Source organism: Rhamphochromis sp. 'chilingali' (genome assembly GCF_963969265.1).
Source record: "Rhamphochromis sp. 'chilingali' genome assembly, chromosome: 10".
In the NCBI taxonomy this organism is placed as follows: Eukaryota; Metazoa; Chordata; class Actinopteri; order Cichliformes; family Cichlidae; genus Rhamphochromis; species Rhamphochromis sp. 'chilingali'.
The window spans coordinates 29,263,064-29,283,345 of NC_137937.1; the positions used below are offsets into that span (position 1 = coordinate 29,263,064).

The following is a 20,282-nucleotide window of genomic DNA, read 5'->3' on the forward strand; positions in this document are numbered from 1 at the left end:
TATAACTTTTGTGAGATTTTAGCCAAACATTTATCAAAATTTCAGACTACACACACCACTCCATTATGGCACAACCACACTCTTTGACCCTCATCTTGTTTATTGGGCTCTGGCCTCCCTGCTCACATATGGGCTGTGTTTGCCATTACAGTTGCAGCTCATTTCATGAATGCACTCCCAGGCAGTGCACACAACAAAGGAGGCCAGCTCTTCCTCATAAGCCAAAAGATGTGTAGTGTGTAATGCAGAGTATCATTCATCATCGTCTACACGCTTCCCTGCCCCCTCTCTCTCACACACACAAACACACACACACGCACACACACACACACAAACATGGCGGCCTCTGTTTCACCGCTACGCTCCTCCTTCAGGATTTGTAGCCCTTTAACGTTACACCATCACTGCTGCCGGGCCAAACTGCGGATGCACAGAAAATGCGAGAGTCAAAAGAGACATCTACACGAGTCGGCGACGAGGTAAAACGCAGCACGTCTAAAACAATGCTGGTTTTTCTTTTATTATACGGCATCACTTTGCGCAGGGCTGAACGACGCTTCAGGTCCGGCGAAGGCGTGCGCAGCGTCACGTGTCGGTGGGTGGTGATTGACAGCCTGTTTCGCCGTTCACGAAACCTGCGAGTGTAGATTACAGTACAAATTGCAACCATATTTAAAGGGACTATTTTTTCAAAAGACATGACAGAGTTACATAACCGGCTCACAGCCTCGCCGGCTGAACACAACGCGCTCTATGTAATGTGGACTGTAGCTGATGGAGAGGGCTGTCACCTATGGTTATACCATATTTAGTATATTTATAGCACATTTAAGAACACATAAAATTGTGGTCCCTAAATCAGACGCCTTAATAAAATCCTCACTGGACACTTGAGAACATCTTGCTATTAGTGAATATGAGCCATCTACTCTAATTCTTCCTGGCACAGATTCAAAAAAGTGTCAAAACAATAAGTAGAGATTTTGCTTCATATTGACCAGAGAGCATCACAGAGTTGCTGCACATCCATGATGCAACACTCCTCATCTCAAAGTTGCATTATTGGACTGAAAGCAGTGACTGTGGAGGCTATCTGGCTATCTGAGCACTGACTCGCTGTCATGTTCAAGAAACCAGTTTGAGATGATTAAAGGGTAGTTACGGATGTACATAGTCAGCAACAATGCTCTGGTTGGCTGTGGTGTTTAAAGAATATTCAGTTGGTGTTAAGAGGGCAAAGTTTGTCAAGGAAATATTCCTCACACCGTTACATCACCGGAAGCATTCTGAACTGTTGAGACGAGGCAGGATGGATGCATGCTTTAGTGTTGTTTATGCCAGGTTCTGACCCTACCATCGACTGTTTTCAGTCTACAGTTGTCCAATTTTGGTGAGCCTGTGTGAATTTCAGCCTCAGTTTCCTCATCTTAGCTACAGGAGAGAAACCGGCTGTGGTCTTATAAGCTTTGTTACTGGAAGTATTCACTCACTTAGCCAAATCACTGAATTCCGGTGTCCCTATCACTTTTGTGGCGACAAGGGTATAAAATGGCAGGTCATGGGTAATAGCTGTCAGTAATACAAATTTAAAACCAAGAATATCCAAAAGTAGATTCTGGTCATCTGGATGTAGCGTTTTCAGTGGGAGAAACATTTCGTCACTCATCCAAGTGAGTTCTTCAGTCTCAGCTGACTGCAGGTCAGCTTGAAAAGTGAATTTGTCACTGTTAAATTCATCTTTCATCTTTCCCGCAGTGTATTAGTGCATTAATTCATGTGTTTTCTCTTTATCTTTCCAGGCATGCCGCTGTGGTGATTTCCGGAACAGAGTTAGCTCGTCAGCTGCACAGAGAAATCCAGCGTGATGTGGAAGAGCTGGTAGCTCAGGGCAACATGAGACCACACCTAGGTGTGGTCTTAGTGGGTGACGACCCAGCCAGTCACACCTACGTTAAGAACAAGACCCGCGCAGCCAGCATCCTGGGTCAGATATGAGCAGCACATGCATTCTTAAACGTGTATTCATAAAGTATTTCATGCATATCTAAAAACAATAAAAATAACTAAAGTAGCACATATTTTATGCATACACAGATACATATGTTCAGACGCACTTGCTTAAGCAAAAGTAACATACATTTAAAATAATCAAAAATAAAACAATGTGTATTTAAAATAATCATGCAAAAGTACACAACTACATCTTCATGGTTTAGGTATATGTGTTTATGTGTTCTCCAGGTATTTCCAGTGATACAGTGGTGCGGCCCAGCACAGTGTCTCAGGAGGAGCTGCTGGAGCTGATTGACAAGATGAACCGTGACTGGAGGGTCAGTGGCTTATTGGTGCAGCTCCCACTTCCAGGTGAACAAAGGCACCACTGCTCCAGAGGTGTCCTCCATGACATCATGTTAACTGGTCTTTACAGTTGTGGTGATTCTGCTTCTATAGTCGATGGATATTGTGTGCATAAAATTTTATGCGTACAGAATATGTATTGGAGTGATTTCTGGTGACTGTGGGGCCCACATGACTGCAGTGAACTCATTATCATTTTTAAGAAACCAGTTTGAGATTATTTGAACTTTGTGATGTGACACGTAATCCTGCTTGGAAGCAGCAATCAGAAGAGGGGTTCACTGTAGTCATAAAGGGATGGTCAGACTACTCAGGTAGGCTATATAGTGTTTAAACAATGCTCTGCTGATACTAAGGGGCTCATGTCGAGTTCTGACCTTATCATCTGAATGCTGAACAGGCGTACCTAACAAAGTCACTTGTGAGTCTATTATGTTTCAGTTCTTTGTACAGTTCTTCACATGATATACAGTACCTGAGCTTATGTTCTGCTCCCTCTGATTTTAGAGCACATAAATGAGAGAGCAGTATGCAACGCCATCGCTCCAGAGAAGGATGTGGATGGCTTCCATATTGTGAACATCGGTAAGCTGTGCCTGGACCAGAGATCCATGGTGCCAGCCACTCCTGCAGCTGTCTGGGAGATCATCAAAAGAGCAGGTATGCCTCCCAGTATTCTCCAAAGCATTTACTCAACTTAATATCTATAAATGTTTGTCATGGCTATTTTTAGCCTTGCCATTCGCTCTGTTTTTTGAACCTACGATGGCATGATCCCTAAATTTGAACTGAATGTTCAGTTCCAAAGAATGTAAAGTTAACTCTAGAAGCAATAGCAGAAGTAGGTATTACATGTCCATTTCTATGCATCTCAGATCCACTAGGTGGCGCCTAATATCCTTTCTTCCATCTAAATCTAAATTTCATCTGTTCTTTGACTTTCATTAGTTTTAACATGAAATAAAAGTATAATGTTTCAGTTTTCTGAAAAAGTGTGAAAGTTATTTGAAGTAATGTGTGTAAAACTTTATATTTAACAGATGTTGTTATTAAAACATTATTTGAATAAAATAGTAGGACGTTAGTTCTTAAAATAAAACTATTCTTACTGTGATGTGAGAACAGTGTCTAGAATGGCAAGAAACCCCTTGGTTATCATACCAAAGGAGTGGAGGATTGAGGTGCGGCTAAGCCTTGGCTGCCTTTGAGGTTAGTTCAGTTGTCGTAGGAATGCTTAAGGGTTTTATATCATCATGAAATCAGCTTATCGGCTGTGACAGAACTTTTGGAATCCTCCATCCCACATAGTGCTGAAGCAGATATCTCTTTATAGATTACATTGAGAGCTGAAGGATGAAGGGTTTGGCGTAACTCACTTGTCTGTCTGAATGACTGGAATGTTTCAAACTCTAAGTTATGGAAATACACAATTCTGATGAACTTGAACACTATACACTATGTGTATATAATTATTTGAGCTTGGTTTTGGTTTCAAAGGTAAAAATGGTCCGAGAGAAGTGTGACTGAATTCTTTAAGCCTTGTAACAAACCTTTCTGCTGGCTCTATCGACCTAGCTAAGGCAATGCAAGTGAAAACAGATGCAAGTTTTTAATAATTACTGTATTCATAGAAGCTAAAATATTATCCAGTACCCCAAATCACCGGTTTAAAAAGTAATGGCTCCTGTTAAATAGTTATCCATAGAGTCATAAAAAAATAAGGTTTTCACAGGACTCTATGCTGTCATTAAATGTGGCATTGTGCATTTGCCATTATTCCAGAAATCTTGTGGTTTGTTGACAAGTAAGAGGCTTTCTCTTGATAAACATTCCAGACAAGCCAGGTATGTTCACTCTTTTGTTAACTGAAAGGTCATGAACTTTAACATTTAAATAAATGGTAAATGGCCTGCATTTGTATAGCGCTTTTCTAGTCCATAGGACCCCAAAGCGCTTTACACTACATTCAGTCATTCACCCATTCACACACACATTCACACACTGGCGATAGCAAGCTACATTGTAGCCACAGCTGCCCTGGGGCGCACTGACAGGGCAGCACAGTAACTAAAGTCTGTAGAGCCTGAAATGCAGGTCTTGAGTTTTTACAGTTTCTCTGAGCACTGCATGGTCTGACTATGGGGTGAATTTACTGGGATATCCACTCCTGTGAATAATGTGGTATTATACACCTCAATTCTGCTTTTATAGAGGTCATCACACTTGTTGATGAAGTGCATTTGATTAGGTACCTGTTTGCTATTTACCTTCTTAATTCCTATTAAACCAGTGGGGATGCATTTAGTTTATCACAGGACTGCATAGAGTCCTTCAGAAACAAGTCATACAATATCAGAGATGTAAAGCTTGAGTTTTTATATTCTTCTGAAAGGTTTTAGGGATTTCAAGATACATTATCGCAAAATTTGGAGAAGCCTTGAGGTTCCTCTGGAGTTAGTAGTGTTTTTACTTGCCAGCCTTCTGTGCACGTCATTTATGCCCAGTATCTGTTGGATTGTGGAGTTACCAAAAGAGATACTAGATGACACAAAGACCAAGGAAGGAAGGAAAAAATCCCATGAATCTTTTTCTTGTAACTTTTTTGACATCATAGGATGATTCATTGTTGTACTCTTTGGGATATTTTGAAACTCTGGAAGGATTTCAAACTTTATAGACTTATCTGGCTTAATATTCTTCTTCCTTATCACTTCTGAAATTTCTGGTCGTTACCACATATTGTGCTGCTGGTAATTCCTTTTAGGCAACTTCACACTTCTGAAAATTGCTTATATGCCATGGTTTCAGGCCTGGGTGTGTCCAGTCCAGCTGCAGCCGGTTATCAGCTTTTTTTTGGACTACAAGGGCAAAAATCTTTTTTTCTCACATATACTTTGTAATATTAAACACTCTTTCTGCTTCGATACTTAGATTTGTTATTTCAAACTATCACTACACAACAAGCATGCTCAGGTTGACTTTTTAAAAATTGGACAGAATTTGGTATGACATAAAAAACAAATAGAAAACAAGAAGGGTTTAGATCAGGTTTAGCAGCATAATTGGTATTTAATACAAATTTCATCAGCAAATTGTGATATTGGCCTAATTGATGACACCTATGTTAACGTCTTAATAGTTTTTGCTTGACAATTTAGCTTCAGGGAGAGTCAGTTTCTCTCTACTTGAGCAGTACAGTGAATCTAGCATATTTTATCATTTCTCTGTGCAGGTATTGAGACTGTGGGGAAGAATGTCCTTGTTGCTGGTCGCTCCAAAAATGTTGGAATGCCCATTGCAATGTTGCTGCATACTGATCGCCATCATGAGCGTCCTGGAGGTAAGAAAATGCATTTGGATGTCTGTGTGGCTTATCTGCAATCTGAGTCAGCATTGTAATAAGATTGGCGTGCTGCTCTTTGTAGGATTGGTGTTTCACCATTGTGGCTTTCCCTGAGGGATGTTTGATGTTTGAGCTTTTGCCAGGATGTGAGCAATAAATTAAAGCTTTATTGTTTCCTCACCTTTTTAATCAAACAAAAAACTGCTGATGAATGTCCTGCTGAGGAACAAAGAAAAAAATCTGGGAGTGTGAAGGAAAATCACAGGGTGAGACTTTTGGCACTGGAAGACAGATCAGCCCATCAGGGTGCAGGAAGAAGGGATTGGATTTGGAAAGGTATTGCATGTTCAGATGAAGCAACAAGATGTGCTTAACATTTCAAAGTAAAGTGTTATTGCAGGTCAGAACAACACAAATGGGAACATAACTCACTCAAAGCTGCATACCAAAGAAAAATTAGGAGATCAAAACACTGCAGTTGTCCCTAAAGTCATCGCTAAAAGGATAAAACGTTCTTTATTCATCCACATCAAATTAGGTCAGGGGACTGAAATATGCTATACAATTTCTGAAAGTAAATGATTGAGACCCAGTCCATGTTCTTCCAAACTATGTCGTGTGTACATATTGCAAATTGAGAACCATTTTTAAGTTTTTGAAATCAGTAAAAGAACACGCTATTTTGAAATTTGAGTCTTTTAAAAGCTCTTAATGGCTACTACTGACTTTGTAGCTGAAATTGGTTGCACTGTTAAAACATATGAGTTGTAATGAGTTGCTTGGAAACATCTATGCCAGGGTTTTAGTAATGCAGTATGCAAAAACAAACTTAAAGGCAGGTGTTATCTTTTGAAACTGTACATATTTGTTTAACTTTACCTTTTACCTTTAGAATCACTTGGAACTGCACCAATGCTATTTGTTTATTTAGTTAAACATAAGCATAATCCTAATTAATTTCAGGTATGTTGTGCCATCCTTATGTAAAAAATCTTTTAGTTTTACATTATATTATTATTGTAAAGCCCATAACAGAAAACTGTATTGTTTATTCTATTGGTAGCTGCGTCATCTATTACCAAGTTTTGTCAGTTTATTAATCATCAGTGATTCCTGGATGATGGATGGTATAAATAGTTAATGAGAACTTATAATCTATAAGAACTTGTTCTTACAGATACTTGGCAATCTTTAAGATTGAACTTATGAACTGGTGCAGCCAGTTCCAGGTCTTCTGAGCCTTACACCCAGATCAAGATTAACACATATTTGTGAGGCACGTGACATGGACAGAAGAAATAGAAAGTTCTTGGTCATAAGACGATATTAAGGAGAGGAGAGGAGAGCAAATATCAATGTATCAATAACTATTCATATGTCATAAACTCCAGCTTCCTCCCATGGTTCAAAGACAATTGGTCAGTGGGGTTTGGTTAACTGGTGAATCTAAATTGCTCGTAGGTGTGAATGTGAACGGTTGTCTGTCTCTATGAGTTACGCTTGTGTTTCTGTTTGTCAATCCGATCAATGAGTCTGGGTTTTGCGGTTGCGAGGAGAACGGTACTTGTCTGACTGCTTTGTGGTGTGGGATTGTTTTTCAGGAGTTGGGCTTGGCCACTTAGTTTCAGTGAAACGCTTTATCGTTTTGTGGGAACAGTTTCCGGATGGCTCTTTCCTGTTCCAGCATAACTGCGCACCAGTGCACAAATCAAGGCCCAGAAAGACATAGATGAGCGAGTTCGATGTGGAAGAACTTGAATGGCCTTCAGAAAGTCCAGACCTTAACCTGATAGAAGACCTTTGGGCTGAATTAGAGCAGAGACCCCAAAGTTGTCCTTCAAAATCAGTGTCTAGAAGCATAAATGTGCAAAAATGTACATGCACATACCTTCAGGTAACGTCAGGAATTTATAAATCATTTCAAAGAGTCAAAAAGAAGCGTGGAGAGGCTCAGAATCTAAGGTATTTGAGTTCCATTGGAACGTTTGCACAGTGTGGGATGACTTGAGTTTCCCTGTCTTACCTGAAACACAAAGAATCTTTTAAAGCATTGTCACAAGGAGGAAGAGACACATCCGGCGCAAAAAGAAACTGAAAGATACCACACGGATGCCTTAAGTTGTGGTAAAACACTCCCAACCAAATATTGAGTGCATAAATGTACAGATTTTTCAGAGGTTGGACATTTTTGTATTGAAAATGTTTTTTTAATGATCTTATTTTAATGTTCTAACTATTCTGATAATGCCAGATACTGGATTTTTGATGTTGAAGAGCTATAAGCCATAGTCAATAAAATTATAACAAAAACAGATTAATATATTTCACTTTCGAAGTAATGAATATCTGATAAATGAGAAAAAAAAATTTCTGAATCAAATTACAAGACTTCAAAAAGACTAAATCTGGTCAATGATCTACCAGAACTTTTTCTGTAACTTTAAAAATGTATTTCTTACAATTTAAGTCAGATTTCTTTCAGCAGCTTTTTGTTTACCATGTAGAAATACAGTTAAATATGTAATTTCTTTACACTGTCAGAAAGGGGAGTTTCACTGGCCTGAAACACTTAAGATCAAAGTCGGCTATATGTGGCCCACGATGTAAGATGAGTTTTACGCTCCTCTTGTACTTGTTATTTCAGGTGTATGGATTTTATCAGAACGTGACACTAAGGTGGACTACCTAGTTCTTGAAAACTAAGTTTGCAAAGAATGGCAACTGAATGTGTGCTTTGTAACTGGATATTAAACTGCAAATATACAATAAGGCTAAAAACAAACTTTCCTATTTTAAAAATCTTCAGTCCCCAGTAAGTGTTTTTTTTTTTATTCCAAAGGGAAGTTGAATAACGACATAGTTCATAGGTTTATTTCCCACAACACGAGTTGTACAGCTTCACACACATTTCTTCTGGTATGCGATATGCAGGTTTGCTGTGCTGTGACTTGCCTTTTCTTCCCTCTCGTTCTTATCTTCGCAGAATACCTCCGTGGATTACAGCAACAATACTGGTCCTAATACAGTTATGACTTTGCAAGTTGCTCTGACACACCTAAACGGAGATTAAAGTTACTATCACGCATGCTGCATTTCCTCATTGTGTAATGTCTGACTTAGGGTGTCCTTCCCCCACCACTGTCTCATTTTTTTTGTAAAGCTGTAAGAGAACAACAGGTCTCACAGTAATGAAGCAGAAAGAAGAGAATATTTACACTTTAAATGTATAAAAACACTGCTTAGCAGAATCAATATTCTTCATTCCCACAGGAGAACCTTAATTGAATTAATTAATTGAAGGTTAGGTTTTGGCCACATTAACTGTTTGCTGATTATTAACATTAGCACTAATACCCCCCAAAATGCACCACCTGTCAGTACCTGAAGAATGATAGACTGGGTAATAACTTGAAATATTCATATTGAGTAAAAGAAATCTTGCTTCTGGCACTTTGAGCATGTAGAGACACCAGCTTTAGAACAGTTTAAAGGAACGTCATTGACAGGATAACCTTCACTATCAGCATTTTTAGAAGTATTGAAAGATGTCCTTTCATGGTTAATTTGCCATGTTTTGGCTAAGTACAGTGGGGCAAAAAAGTATTTAGTCAGCCACCGATTGTGCAAGTTCCCCCACTTAAAATGATGACAGAGGTCAGTAATTTGCACCAGAGGTACACTTCAACTGTGAGAGACAGAATGTGAAAAAAAAATCCATGAATTCACATGGTAGGATTTGTAAAGAATTTATTCGTAAATTAGGGTGGAAAATAAGTATTTGGTCACCTCAAACAAGGAAAATCTCTGGCTCTCACAGACCTGTAACGTCTCCTGTAAGACGCTTTTCTGTCCCCCACTCGTTACCTGTATGAATGGCACCTGTTTGAACTCATCATCTGTATAAAAGACACCTGTCCACAGCCTCAAACAGTCAGACTCCAAACTCCGCCATGGCCAAGATCAAAGAGCTTTCGAAGGACACCAGGAAAAGTATTGTAGACCTTCACCAGACTGGGAAGAGTGAATCTACAATAGGCAAGCAGCTTGGTGTGAAAAAATCAACTGTGGGAGCAATCATCAGAAAATGGAAGACATACAAGACCACTGATAATCTCCCACGATCTGGGGCTCCACGCAAGAGCTCATCCCGTGGGGTCAAAATGACCATGAGAACGGTGAGCAAAGATCCCAGAACCACACGGGGGGACCTGGTGAATGACCTGCAGAGAGCTGGGACCAAAGTAACAAAGGTCACCATCAGTAACACACTACAACGGCAGGGAATCAAATCCCGCAGTGCCAGACGTGTCCCGCTGCTGAAGCCAGTGCATGTCCAGGCCCGTCTGAAGTTTGCCAGAGAGCACATGGATGATACAGCAGAGGATTGGGAGAATGTCATGTGGTCAGATGAAACCAAAGTAGAACGTTTTGGTATAAACTCAACTCGTCGTGTTTGGAGGACGAAGAATACTGAGTTGCATCCCAAGAACACCATACCTACTGTGAAGCATGGGGGTGGAAACATCATGCTATGGGGCTGTTTTTCTGCCAAGGGGACAGGACGACTGATCCGTGTTAAGGACAGAATGAATGGGGCCATGTATCGTGAGATTTTGAGCCAAAACCTCCTTCCATCAGTGAGAACTTTGAAGATGAAACGAGGCTGGGTCTTCCAACATGACAATGATCCAAAACACACCGCCCGGGCAACAAAGGAGTGGCTCCGTAAGAAGCATTTGAAAGTCCTGGAGTGGCCTAGCCAGTCTCCAGACCTCAACCCCATAGAAAATCTGTGGCGGGAGTTGAAAGTCCGTGTTGCTCGGCGACAGCCCCAAAACATCACTGCTCTCGAGAAGATCTGCATGGAGGAATGGGCCAAAATACCAGCTACTGTGTGTGCAAACCTGGTAAAGACCTATAGTAAACGTTTGACCTCTGTTATTGCCAACAAAGGTTATGTTACAAAGTACTGAGTTGTATTTTTGTTATTGACCAAATACTTATTTTCCACCCTGATTTACGAATAAATTCTTTACAAATCCTACCATGTGGATTCATGGATTTTTTTTTTCACATTCTGTCTCTCACAGTTGAAGTGTACCTCTGGTGCAAATTACTGACCTCTGTCATCATTTTAAGTGGGGGAACTTGCACAATCGGTGGCTAACTAAATACTTTTTTGCCCCACTGTAAGTTTTTATACATATTTTTAAAACCCTGATGTGGCATTTTATTCATATACATTGAATGTAGCAGGTGATGTAGGTGATAGATATCTCCGAGACCAAGAAGTGTAAACCAAGAAGTGGTGGATTAACCACAACATGTCCTTTTTCCTCTTAGGTGATGCCACAGTGACCATTACCCACAGATGTACTCCAAAGGAAAGGCTTAAAGAGCTAACCCGCCTGGCTGACATCATTATTGCAGCAGCAGGTAAACGTATCAGGACCACAGTAAAACATATCTGTCAGTTTTTTCCACAACTAAAGAACTACCGAAGTGACATATGTCATACCCAACAAAACGTCTTTCAAATGAATGGAGTGACACATGCAAACTAGTTCAGGCAGGCGGTTTGGGTTGTCCTGCATCTTGCATTCATGACAACCCTCACTTTCGTCACGTAATTCGTCGCCATTTACTTCATTCAATTTAAGCTGAAAAATTTCCAGTGTTACCCTGTGTTGTGTCCAGTGTTGGTCAAGTTACTTGAAAAAAGTAATCAGTAACTAATTACTGATTACTCCCCCCAAAAAGTAATCCCGTTACTTTACTGATTACTTATTTTCAAAAGTAATTAATTACTTAGTTACTTAGTTACTTACTTTTTAAAAACACGATTTACAACCTGAAGAGGTGATAAAGTGATAGATCTTTCAGCCCAATTCTACTTTTTCTGCATAATCATCATACAAAATGTAATCAAATGGAAAAGTCTCTTTTTTTAACTTGTTTTTATCAGTTTTAATCTTTTAACTTTATGCATCAAGCAAAACATTTAATTATATGCAACATTCTCTGACTTGAATAAATTAGTTTAACATTTAAACCTATTTTCTACACATTCCAGCACATAAAATAAAATATTTTTTGTGTTTTCACTCACTCTTTCAAACAGATGCAAGTAAAACACAGCAGAAAATAAATAAAGTCAAAGACTCAGCGGTCCTTTTGCTCTATTTTCACCTGTAAAGCAGGAGCAGGGTAGGCGGAGGGTTACCCTGGTGTAGGTGTGCTGCGGTCAGTTGAAGAATCCGCGCGAGTGTCTCTGTGAGTTTCCCATCACGTCGTAGCTACTCGGTGCTTGCTCGGAAGTTTAGGGGTTTTTTTCGCTGTAAAAAGAAGTTTTCTTCCCACGCACGATGGACGCTAATGTTTTTGTCACTTTTTATGGAATCAAACTCAAAGTAAGGTCAGTACTTCCACACTTTAAACGCTGCACGCTCATACTCTCTCCCGCACTCGATATATTATCCATTGTTGATCTGCACACAGCTGCTGTCACCAACGTCGCACTTGCTTACGTCACTGTCATGAGACATTCTCGCAAAAAAAATATCACGGTTTTAGTAACGCAGTAACGCAGCGTTCCTACGGGAAAGTAACGGTAATCTAATTACCGATTTTGCAATAGTAATCCCTTACTTTACTCGTTACTTGAAAAAAGTAATCAGATTACAGTAACGCGTTACAAGTAACGCGTTACTGCCCATCTCTGGTTGTGTCACTGACACTGCTGCCATGCATCACTGGCTGTTATTTCATCACCAGCGTCTAGCTGTAGGCTCCAATGTAATGTTTATGAGCTGCTGCTGTAATAAATCAACAGTTTCTGGTGTCAGTTGTCATACTAACTGTATTAAGTATTGCAAAACGATTCATAGGATTTAACATCACATCAACTGGCTGTACGGTTACAACCAACCATCACTGTCATAATTTGCTAATCTGCCAAGGCATTTCTCAGTCAGTGTTTTGGTTGAATAATGTCACTGTTTTTGAAAAATTGACATCAGTGATGTCATTTTTGTCCAAACAAGAGTCAAAACTAGGAACTTGGGATCACCTGATTTTCCTCAAACAATTAGTACATTTTCACTCATTATTCAAGTTGTGCTATTCGTTATTTTGCGACCGTGGCTCAGGGGTTGGGAAGCGTATCTGTAACCGGAAGGTCGCCGGTTCGATCCCGGGGCTCTCTGTCCTGGTCGTTGTGTCCTTGGGAAAGACACTTTACCCTACTTGCCTACTGGTGTTGGCCAGAGGGGCCGATGGCGCGATATGGCAGCCTCGCTTCGGTCAGTCTGCCCCAGGGCAGCTGTGGCTACAACCGTAGCTTGCCTCCACCAGTGTGTGAATGTGAGAGTGAATGAATAGTGGCATTGTAAAGCGCTTTGGGTGCCTTGAAAAGTGCTATATAAATCCAATCCATTATTATTATTATTATTAAAAAATGTTCAGCGTGTACTGCAAAGAAATGTATCTACAGTCATGTGAAAATTAAAGATTTATAGGATTTGCAATCCTGTGAGAAACTAAGTATGCCCATAGTGCTTCCACAGGAATTAGTACTAATCACTTGCTCATCATCAAGTGTGATCAGCTCTGTAAAAGCAGAATTGATGGGTGTAATAACAGTGCCGCAATCGTCACAGGAGTCCATGTCCCAGTAAATTCACCCCAAGTTCAGACCATGCACAAAAGAAACTGCAAAACACTACAGAGCTACACCTCAGACTCTGCAGGTCTCAGTTAGCATGTCAAATGTCATTGTTGTACAATTAGAAAAAGACTGAACAAGCATGGTTTGTTTGGAAGGGTTGCCAGTAGGAAGGCTCTTCTCCCTGAAATGAACATGGCTGCACAGCTTAGGTTTGCAAATCTGAATCTGAACAAACCAAAAGGTTTCTGGAACAATGTCCTTTGGACAGATGAGACTAAACTGGAGATGTTTGGACATAATCCACAGCAGAAAATTTAAAGAAAACCTAATTAGCACAACACCTCATATCAGGTAGAGGTCTGATGATTTTGGTTTGTTTTGCAGCAAAATGACCTGGGCACATTATAGTCCTTGAGATGACCGTGAACTTTCTATACCAAAGTATTCTAGGGTGTATGAAACCATCTGGCTGACCGCTAAAGCTTTGCCCAAACTGGGTATTACAATAAGACAGTGATCCCAAGCACAGCAGCATATCTACAACTGACTGAAAATGAAAATAATCAAGGTGTTGTGTGTGAATGGTAGTTAGAAAGCACTTCAAAGCATAGAAGACATTGCCTTTATGAATGGGTGAATGTGGCTTGTCGTAAAGAGTGCTTTGAGTAATCAGGGAGAATAGAAAAGTGCTATATAAGAATCAGTCCATTTATCAACTAAAGCAATGTTGTACATAAGAGTGGGACAAAATTCTGACACAACAATGTGAGAGACTGAGAGTCATTCAGAAATAATGACTTCAAGTTACTGCTACTGATTGTAGTTCTACGAGCTACTGAATCATGAGGTGTACTCACAGAACTGCAGAGAGTTCTATGAAAACTTTCCTTTTCACATACTGTACGTCGGCTTTTACTTACTTACCTAATCTGTAATAGGCTACTTGTTTGTATGCAGTCATTATTATACTGAACTAGGGTATCATTTGTTTTTGCTTTAGAGAAACTGGATTAACCCATTTTAAAAGAAGAGTTTAAAATATATTGAGAGCAAACATCCATATTTTGTGAATTTTCTTGTTAACCCTAGTTTTTTGGATAGAAAACCCTACATTAAGAAAAGCAGTGCCAGTTATATGGCATTACTAAAGAGGTTCTACCCTCCAGTGTGCATTCCTTTCCGTCAGTTTCAGATTACTTTTCCTGTGTTGGAACAGGTGTACGTAGATTTATGTTGGCTGATTATGCAAAAAGGAGGAGATGTTGTGAAAAGTGCTCACCAGCCCTTACTTGAAGCGAGCTTCTTGGAATCAAAATAATAAAAGGCGACATTTCCGCCTGTTACTCTACCCCATCTGTAGGCATTGATTAAAACTTTCTGGAAGAACAGTAGTGCTTTGTTTGTTTTTTGCGTGCTGGAACGTGCAGCCATTAATCAATACAGGGCTGTAATATTAGATGAAAGATTCTTTATTAACGCAATGCAGCGATGGGTGCCATGTCTTACTCTGTTTGTCATAAATGGGCTTTTTCCTGATGAGTCACACCTCAATTTCTTTTCATGCTGCAAATGCTTGGTTTTGATTTTGAAGTACTAACTGCATGTACATCATCTCTTTCAGCTGTCTTTGTGTCTTTTGGGAAACGGCACGTGTTTTGGTTGTGTTAAAAGCAAAACGTATGCTGAGGGATTAACTGGTTGTGTAATCTGTAGTAATTGCAGTTAATAGGCTTGGCATTTAGTTTTGTTATACCCTGTCTTGGAAGTTTTATGCTGGCTTTATATGAGCAGTTCTAGTTTAGCTAGACAAACCTGTTATTTAATTATTTAATTATCCAACTGAATTTGGGGCCCATTATTAATTAACAATAATAAATGTGTGAGGAGATCAAATTGATTGTTATCAAATATGATGTGATGATTATTTGAATATTTGTGTTTTAATTCAGTTTTAATGTCCATGGTCCACCCGACAAAAGAACAATCAACTGTGATTCCAAAGATTTTTTTTAGATTTCATGAATAATTGATCTGTTATTGAGTTCAGTACTTCCCCTAACACAAGAATAGGATTTAAAAAAACATTTTAAAGCATTTAAAGAAAACGTTTCAAAGTAGTTCTCGTTTGTCACCATAACCTTGGTTTCTTTACGTAGGTGTTCCTGAGCTGATCACAGCAGATATGGTGAAAGAAGGTGCAGCAGTCATTGATGTGGGTATAAATCGCATCAAGGATCCAAACACAGGAAAACTTCGGCTCATTGGTGATGTGGACTTTGAGGGTAAATGAAAAAGAAGTTAACTGTGTCACAGTTTCTTCTATACTGCTGACATTCTGAAAACAATGTATACCTGTCTGTCGACTTTATTTTTCTTGGGAAACTGTCTCCAAGTCAATTGTTGTGGCATGTTGTAGGAGTGAAGGAGAGAGCAGGTTTCATCACACCTGTCCCCGGAGGGGTGGGTCCAATGACGGTCGCCATGCTGATGAAGAACACTGTGACTGCTGCCAGAAACGCACTGATGCATTAAACACACACACACACACACCTACACCTAGACACACACACACGTGCACAAACAGTATAAAGATATTTATTTTAACAAGGGCAGACATCATGCAGACATGCAGATATAGATGCATACATTTATATAGGCACCCGCACAGGCAGACCTCCTGCCAAACATCTAACACAGTTTTATTTGAACATCTGTGAACTCAAGACTCAATACCTGCTGGGAAATCTACTTGATATGTATTGCGTTTATAATATTTATTTATTCATTTATTTATTAAGTTATTTATTTCAGCTTTCAATTTTTAAGAATTTATATTAATATTTTTTCTACTGATGTAAGTTTGGTTCATTTTGAGCATAATGAAATAAAAACATTTCAGTTCCAAAGTTTTTTTCTATTTAGTTTTTTCATGATTTCCAAAAGTATTTTGTTGTGTGTTTGTTCTGCTTTTGAGTGTAGTGAGACAGTAAAGCTCAACCATGATTAAGGGTTATGCATCTTAAACATTAGGCTGCTGATTCCTGATCTAACAGACAGCTTTTCATTTCCTTATCGCATCCTCTGCAATGCCTCAAATCCAAAAATAGGGAAGTTCTGAAAAATGAATGTAACCAGTGAAAAGATTCCCCAAAGACATTTCATCTTTTGATCATCATAATAATTAGATAATTAATCTATAGATTTCTGTATGGCTATCCATTTTCCTAATGATGGCACTGCTCCACTGTCTTAAGGCTAGAGGCAGGCCATCTTGGACTACTTGTCAGTTTTGCCCCTTCCTGATTTCTCAGTTTTTTTTCTCTCCATATTTGTCACACTTACATGTATCAGATGTTAACACGAATTTTAATAATAGTCAAAGATAACTCATGTAAATAAAAATTACATTTTAAAATGATAACTTCATTTATTAAATAAGAACAAAGCTATTTAAAGCTACCCGGCCCTGTGTAAACACATCTTCAGCTAATTCTGGACTCTATGGCGGATAATTTATATTTGAAAATGATATCTCATGCTCCCTGAGTCACTCTTATAATTTGAGCTAGATGAAGCAGCATTGCATCTAGAAATGTGCCTGTACTATAAAAGAAGAAAAGAAAATCTACTGATGGAAAAGCCTGGTGATTGAGTATGTTCAGGCAGCCGCCTGACCTCAATATTTGGGAACGTAATATAGGTAGCTGTGGGACAGTAAAATATAATGGTGGCTCCACACCAGTTTGCAATGCAATCCCCAAAGGATTTGTGTTTTCTCCCAAAAATGAAGCGGTTGTTCGGTTGTCAGGTGAAAGTGTAAACCATATCACTTTGGAGCCACCTCCTTAAGGTGATAGTGAAAAACAAAAAGCAAAAAAACAAACAAAAACAGTAAACACATAATTGAAGAGTTCATCTAGAAATGCTTGGCCCCCTATCAAATTTTTTGATAAAACTTTTAATTACATCTAATTCTAATGTGCTGTAACCTGTCTCTAACTAATTCTCTCTTCACGTGTTAAGAGGCCAAAGAAAAATAAAGCTTCCATTGTGATCACGCCAATGAAAAAAGAGAGGATTTCCCAACATCCGCTGTCAGTGAAGCAACTTTACTGGACTGTGAAACTGATTGAAAGTCACCCAGCCAGTGTTCTTCAGAAGCACTTGCCTCTGGGGATATCGTGCCTCCCCCATAGGCTTTGTCTCTGCATGCCTATGAAGTAAATGACTTGATTCAAGTCGAGTATCAAAAGGAAATACTTTTCATTTTTCAAAAGAAAAAAAGCCTTCAGTGTTTTGATTGGCTGTGCAAATCTGGATAAATAAGCTCAGCGCAGACCTGTTGGTCACACCTGTGCAGGCAGAAGGAGCTGAACACATCACATCACCAAAGGACAACATGGTCACACAAAGACAGACGTACCTGGAGAAACGTAAGTTTCCAGTTTGTTCTGTGATAGAGCCATGAAGCAAGAAAAAAAAAAAACCTTTTAAAATAAAACTTTCATAAAGCTTGACCTAGGTATTTTTTTAATGTATAAATGATAATAGTAAAGGAAGAAACTTGTTAGGAAAACTGAAAAATGCATAGAGTAAAAATAAATAATCTATATATTTAATATTTAATATATTTTCTACATTATTTTCTTTTTTTCTTTTACAGCGTTTCTGCCGGCAGTGACGGTGCTGGTGCTTTTGGCTGCAGCAGGACATTCTGCAGTGGTGAATGATAATCTCCAGACCAAAGCACCGCCTCTGTCAAACTCATCTCTGACCACTCAGTTTAGCAACAGTGAGTGTTTTAAGTTTGAGTTTTGTGACGGTGTAGAAACACATGGCATTACAGTGCTTTATCCCTGACATATATGAAATCTACAGAGCCCCAAATGTCCCCAGTGACGTCACGATATATGCTTGTTAAGTTGTGGGCACAAGGTTTAAGGTCTTATAAGCTTATCTGAAGACCGGTGTCAAATAATGCCGCCTGTTAATCAAGGAATTAATAATAAGAATGAATAATTAAAGTCATATATTTCTGTTAAATTTTTGTTTATGTTGATTGTTTTATTCTCCCTCTCTGCAGGTAGCATGGAGTTGCCTCAAGTCCTACCTTTACACAAGCCATGTAGAAGCGAACATGCTTCTTATTGTGTAAACGGTGGCAAGTGCATGTATCCGCAAGACAGTGACAAACCTTCTTGCATGTAAGTTCTGCAGTATCAGACAGTATCCACAGTAGATTTAGTTAATAATGATCTGTATGAAATTCTTCTACGTGTTTGTTCATGTTCACTTTTGGAATGCGCTCACATATTTTCTCTGATCTGCAGCTGCGAACCCTCGTACAGCGGGCCACGCTGCATGTTTGTGGAACCAATTCGTGGTGTTACTTTGCTTGATGTAGAGCAAGTCATTGGCATTATTTTCGGGGTGTTCATACTCATCATATTTTTGACGATCGCATTTTACTTCTTTGTCTACAAGAGGTGAGTATCCACAGGGTTTCGCGGTGTAATAAAGTATGCAGGAATAGTGGCAGTTCCATTTCTGATGTTGTTTTTGTGTTTCTGTTTTCAGGTGTACAGAATCGACGGTGCCAATAAAATATGCACCTGCTAAGACCTCGGTGTGAACTCTGCAGCTCACATTTGCTCATGCACCACCATCTTCAACATTTCCCCTTTCAAGAAAAGACAAACCACAGCATTTCATGAGAGTGAATCATTTGCAAGTCTACAAAACAAATAATATAATATATAAAAAGAAAAAAAAATCCCTTTGACAACATTTAAATGGAAACACTTGACTGTTACAAGAGGTTATTAACAAGGAAAGAGCAAGCTCTATCAAATCTAACGTTATTTTTTTAACGATTGTTTTATTTTCATGTAAAGAATAAGAATGAAAAATTGTATATATTTATTGCAAAATTATGTTAAGTAAATTATTATAAATTATTATTTTCTTGTATTTAAAGTTTATTTTTTAATTAATTACAAAAGATATTTGTGTTATTTGAATTTCACTTTTTGCTACAGCCTTTTTACAATAAATATATTTTTGCTTTGATAATTGTGCGTGCCAAATATTTGACAGGAGATACTCCATTACCATTTTGATAAGGTAAAGAAGAATTTTTAAAACTGCGTAATTCCTGTTTGAGTTTCACTTATTAAGCTTTTGAAACGATAATGCTCACTGATCCCCAGACAAACTGTAAATGAGCCATTTATTAAGCCTAAAAAGGCTGCCCAAAGTCTAATTAAACAACAGGTTAACTTGTAACACGATGCTGTGAAAGGCTAAACATGCTTGAACGGCATATTTAGCCATGAAATATGACGATAAACTGGTCCCATTCTTAAACGGAGTAAGTAAGCCCAAAGTACAGTAAAGGGTATAAGAAAAGTTCGGTAATTTTAATTAGCAGTGATTAAAGCTGAGATTAATATACGAGAACAGAAAAAAGAACATGAAGAATAAAACTATATTTGGACTGCATAGCTAATAAATGCTCAAACAGGCGACCTGGCCTGGACTTCTGCCAAATCAGTGTACCACCTAACTCCTTTACTCCAGATAATATATCTGCAATATATTTATAATGCAGCCTTCACATATGTATCCAGTTACCTATGCCATGTACGCTATATAATAGCCCTATCCCGGTCATGTTACAGAACAATTTTCCACTCACGCAAATAAGCTTTTATCAGTTTGGACGTTTCATAGGGTGTCTTACTACTTTTCAAATGATATGGGGTTTAAATGGTTTGCTGACAGCTTTTTGTTTAGTTTATATTTTACTGTGTCCACACTTTTGTCGATAATGGTACTTACAAACGCAGCAAGAGCCAGACTGCAGAAGAACAACATATTATAAGTGGGTTTTTTTTCTGCTTTGATTGGGGCTTT

At 38.8% G+C, this 20,282-nt stretch overlaps 2 protein-coding genes across 2 annotated transcripts; both read left to right on the forward strand.

The window, feature by feature from the left end:
* Positions 1-333: 333 nt before the first annotated feature.
* Positions 334-16,241, forward strand: mthfd2l (methylenetetrahydrofolate dehydrogenase (NADP+ dependent) 2 like). The gene is made up of 8 exons (XM_080893680.1): positions 334-479; positions 1,800-1,984; positions 2,242-2,364; positions 2,866-3,018; positions 5,591-5,698; positions 11,045-11,137; positions 15,524-15,649; positions 15,784-16,241. Exons 1-8 carry the CDS (start codon positions 337-339, stop codon positions 15,897-15,899), a joined length of 1,047 nt encoding a protein of 348 aa, XP_080749806.1. The 5' UTR covers positions 334-336; the 3' UTR covers positions 15,900-16,241.
* A 1,383-nt stretch (positions 16,242-17,624) lies between these two features.
* On the forward strand, positions 17,625-19,327 carry epgn (epithelial mitogen homolog (mouse)). The gene is made up of 5 exons (XM_080893907.1): positions 17,625-17,800; positions 18,031-18,159; positions 18,451-18,571; positions 18,698-18,853; positions 18,945-19,327. The coding sequence occupies exons 1-5, from the start codon at positions 17,767-17,769 to the stop codon at positions 18,997-18,999; spliced, it is 495 nt and encodes a 164-aa protein (XP_080750033.1). The 5' UTR covers positions 17,625-17,766; the 3' UTR covers positions 19,000-19,327.
* The last annotated feature ends 955 nt before the right edge of the window (positions 19,328-20,282 follow it).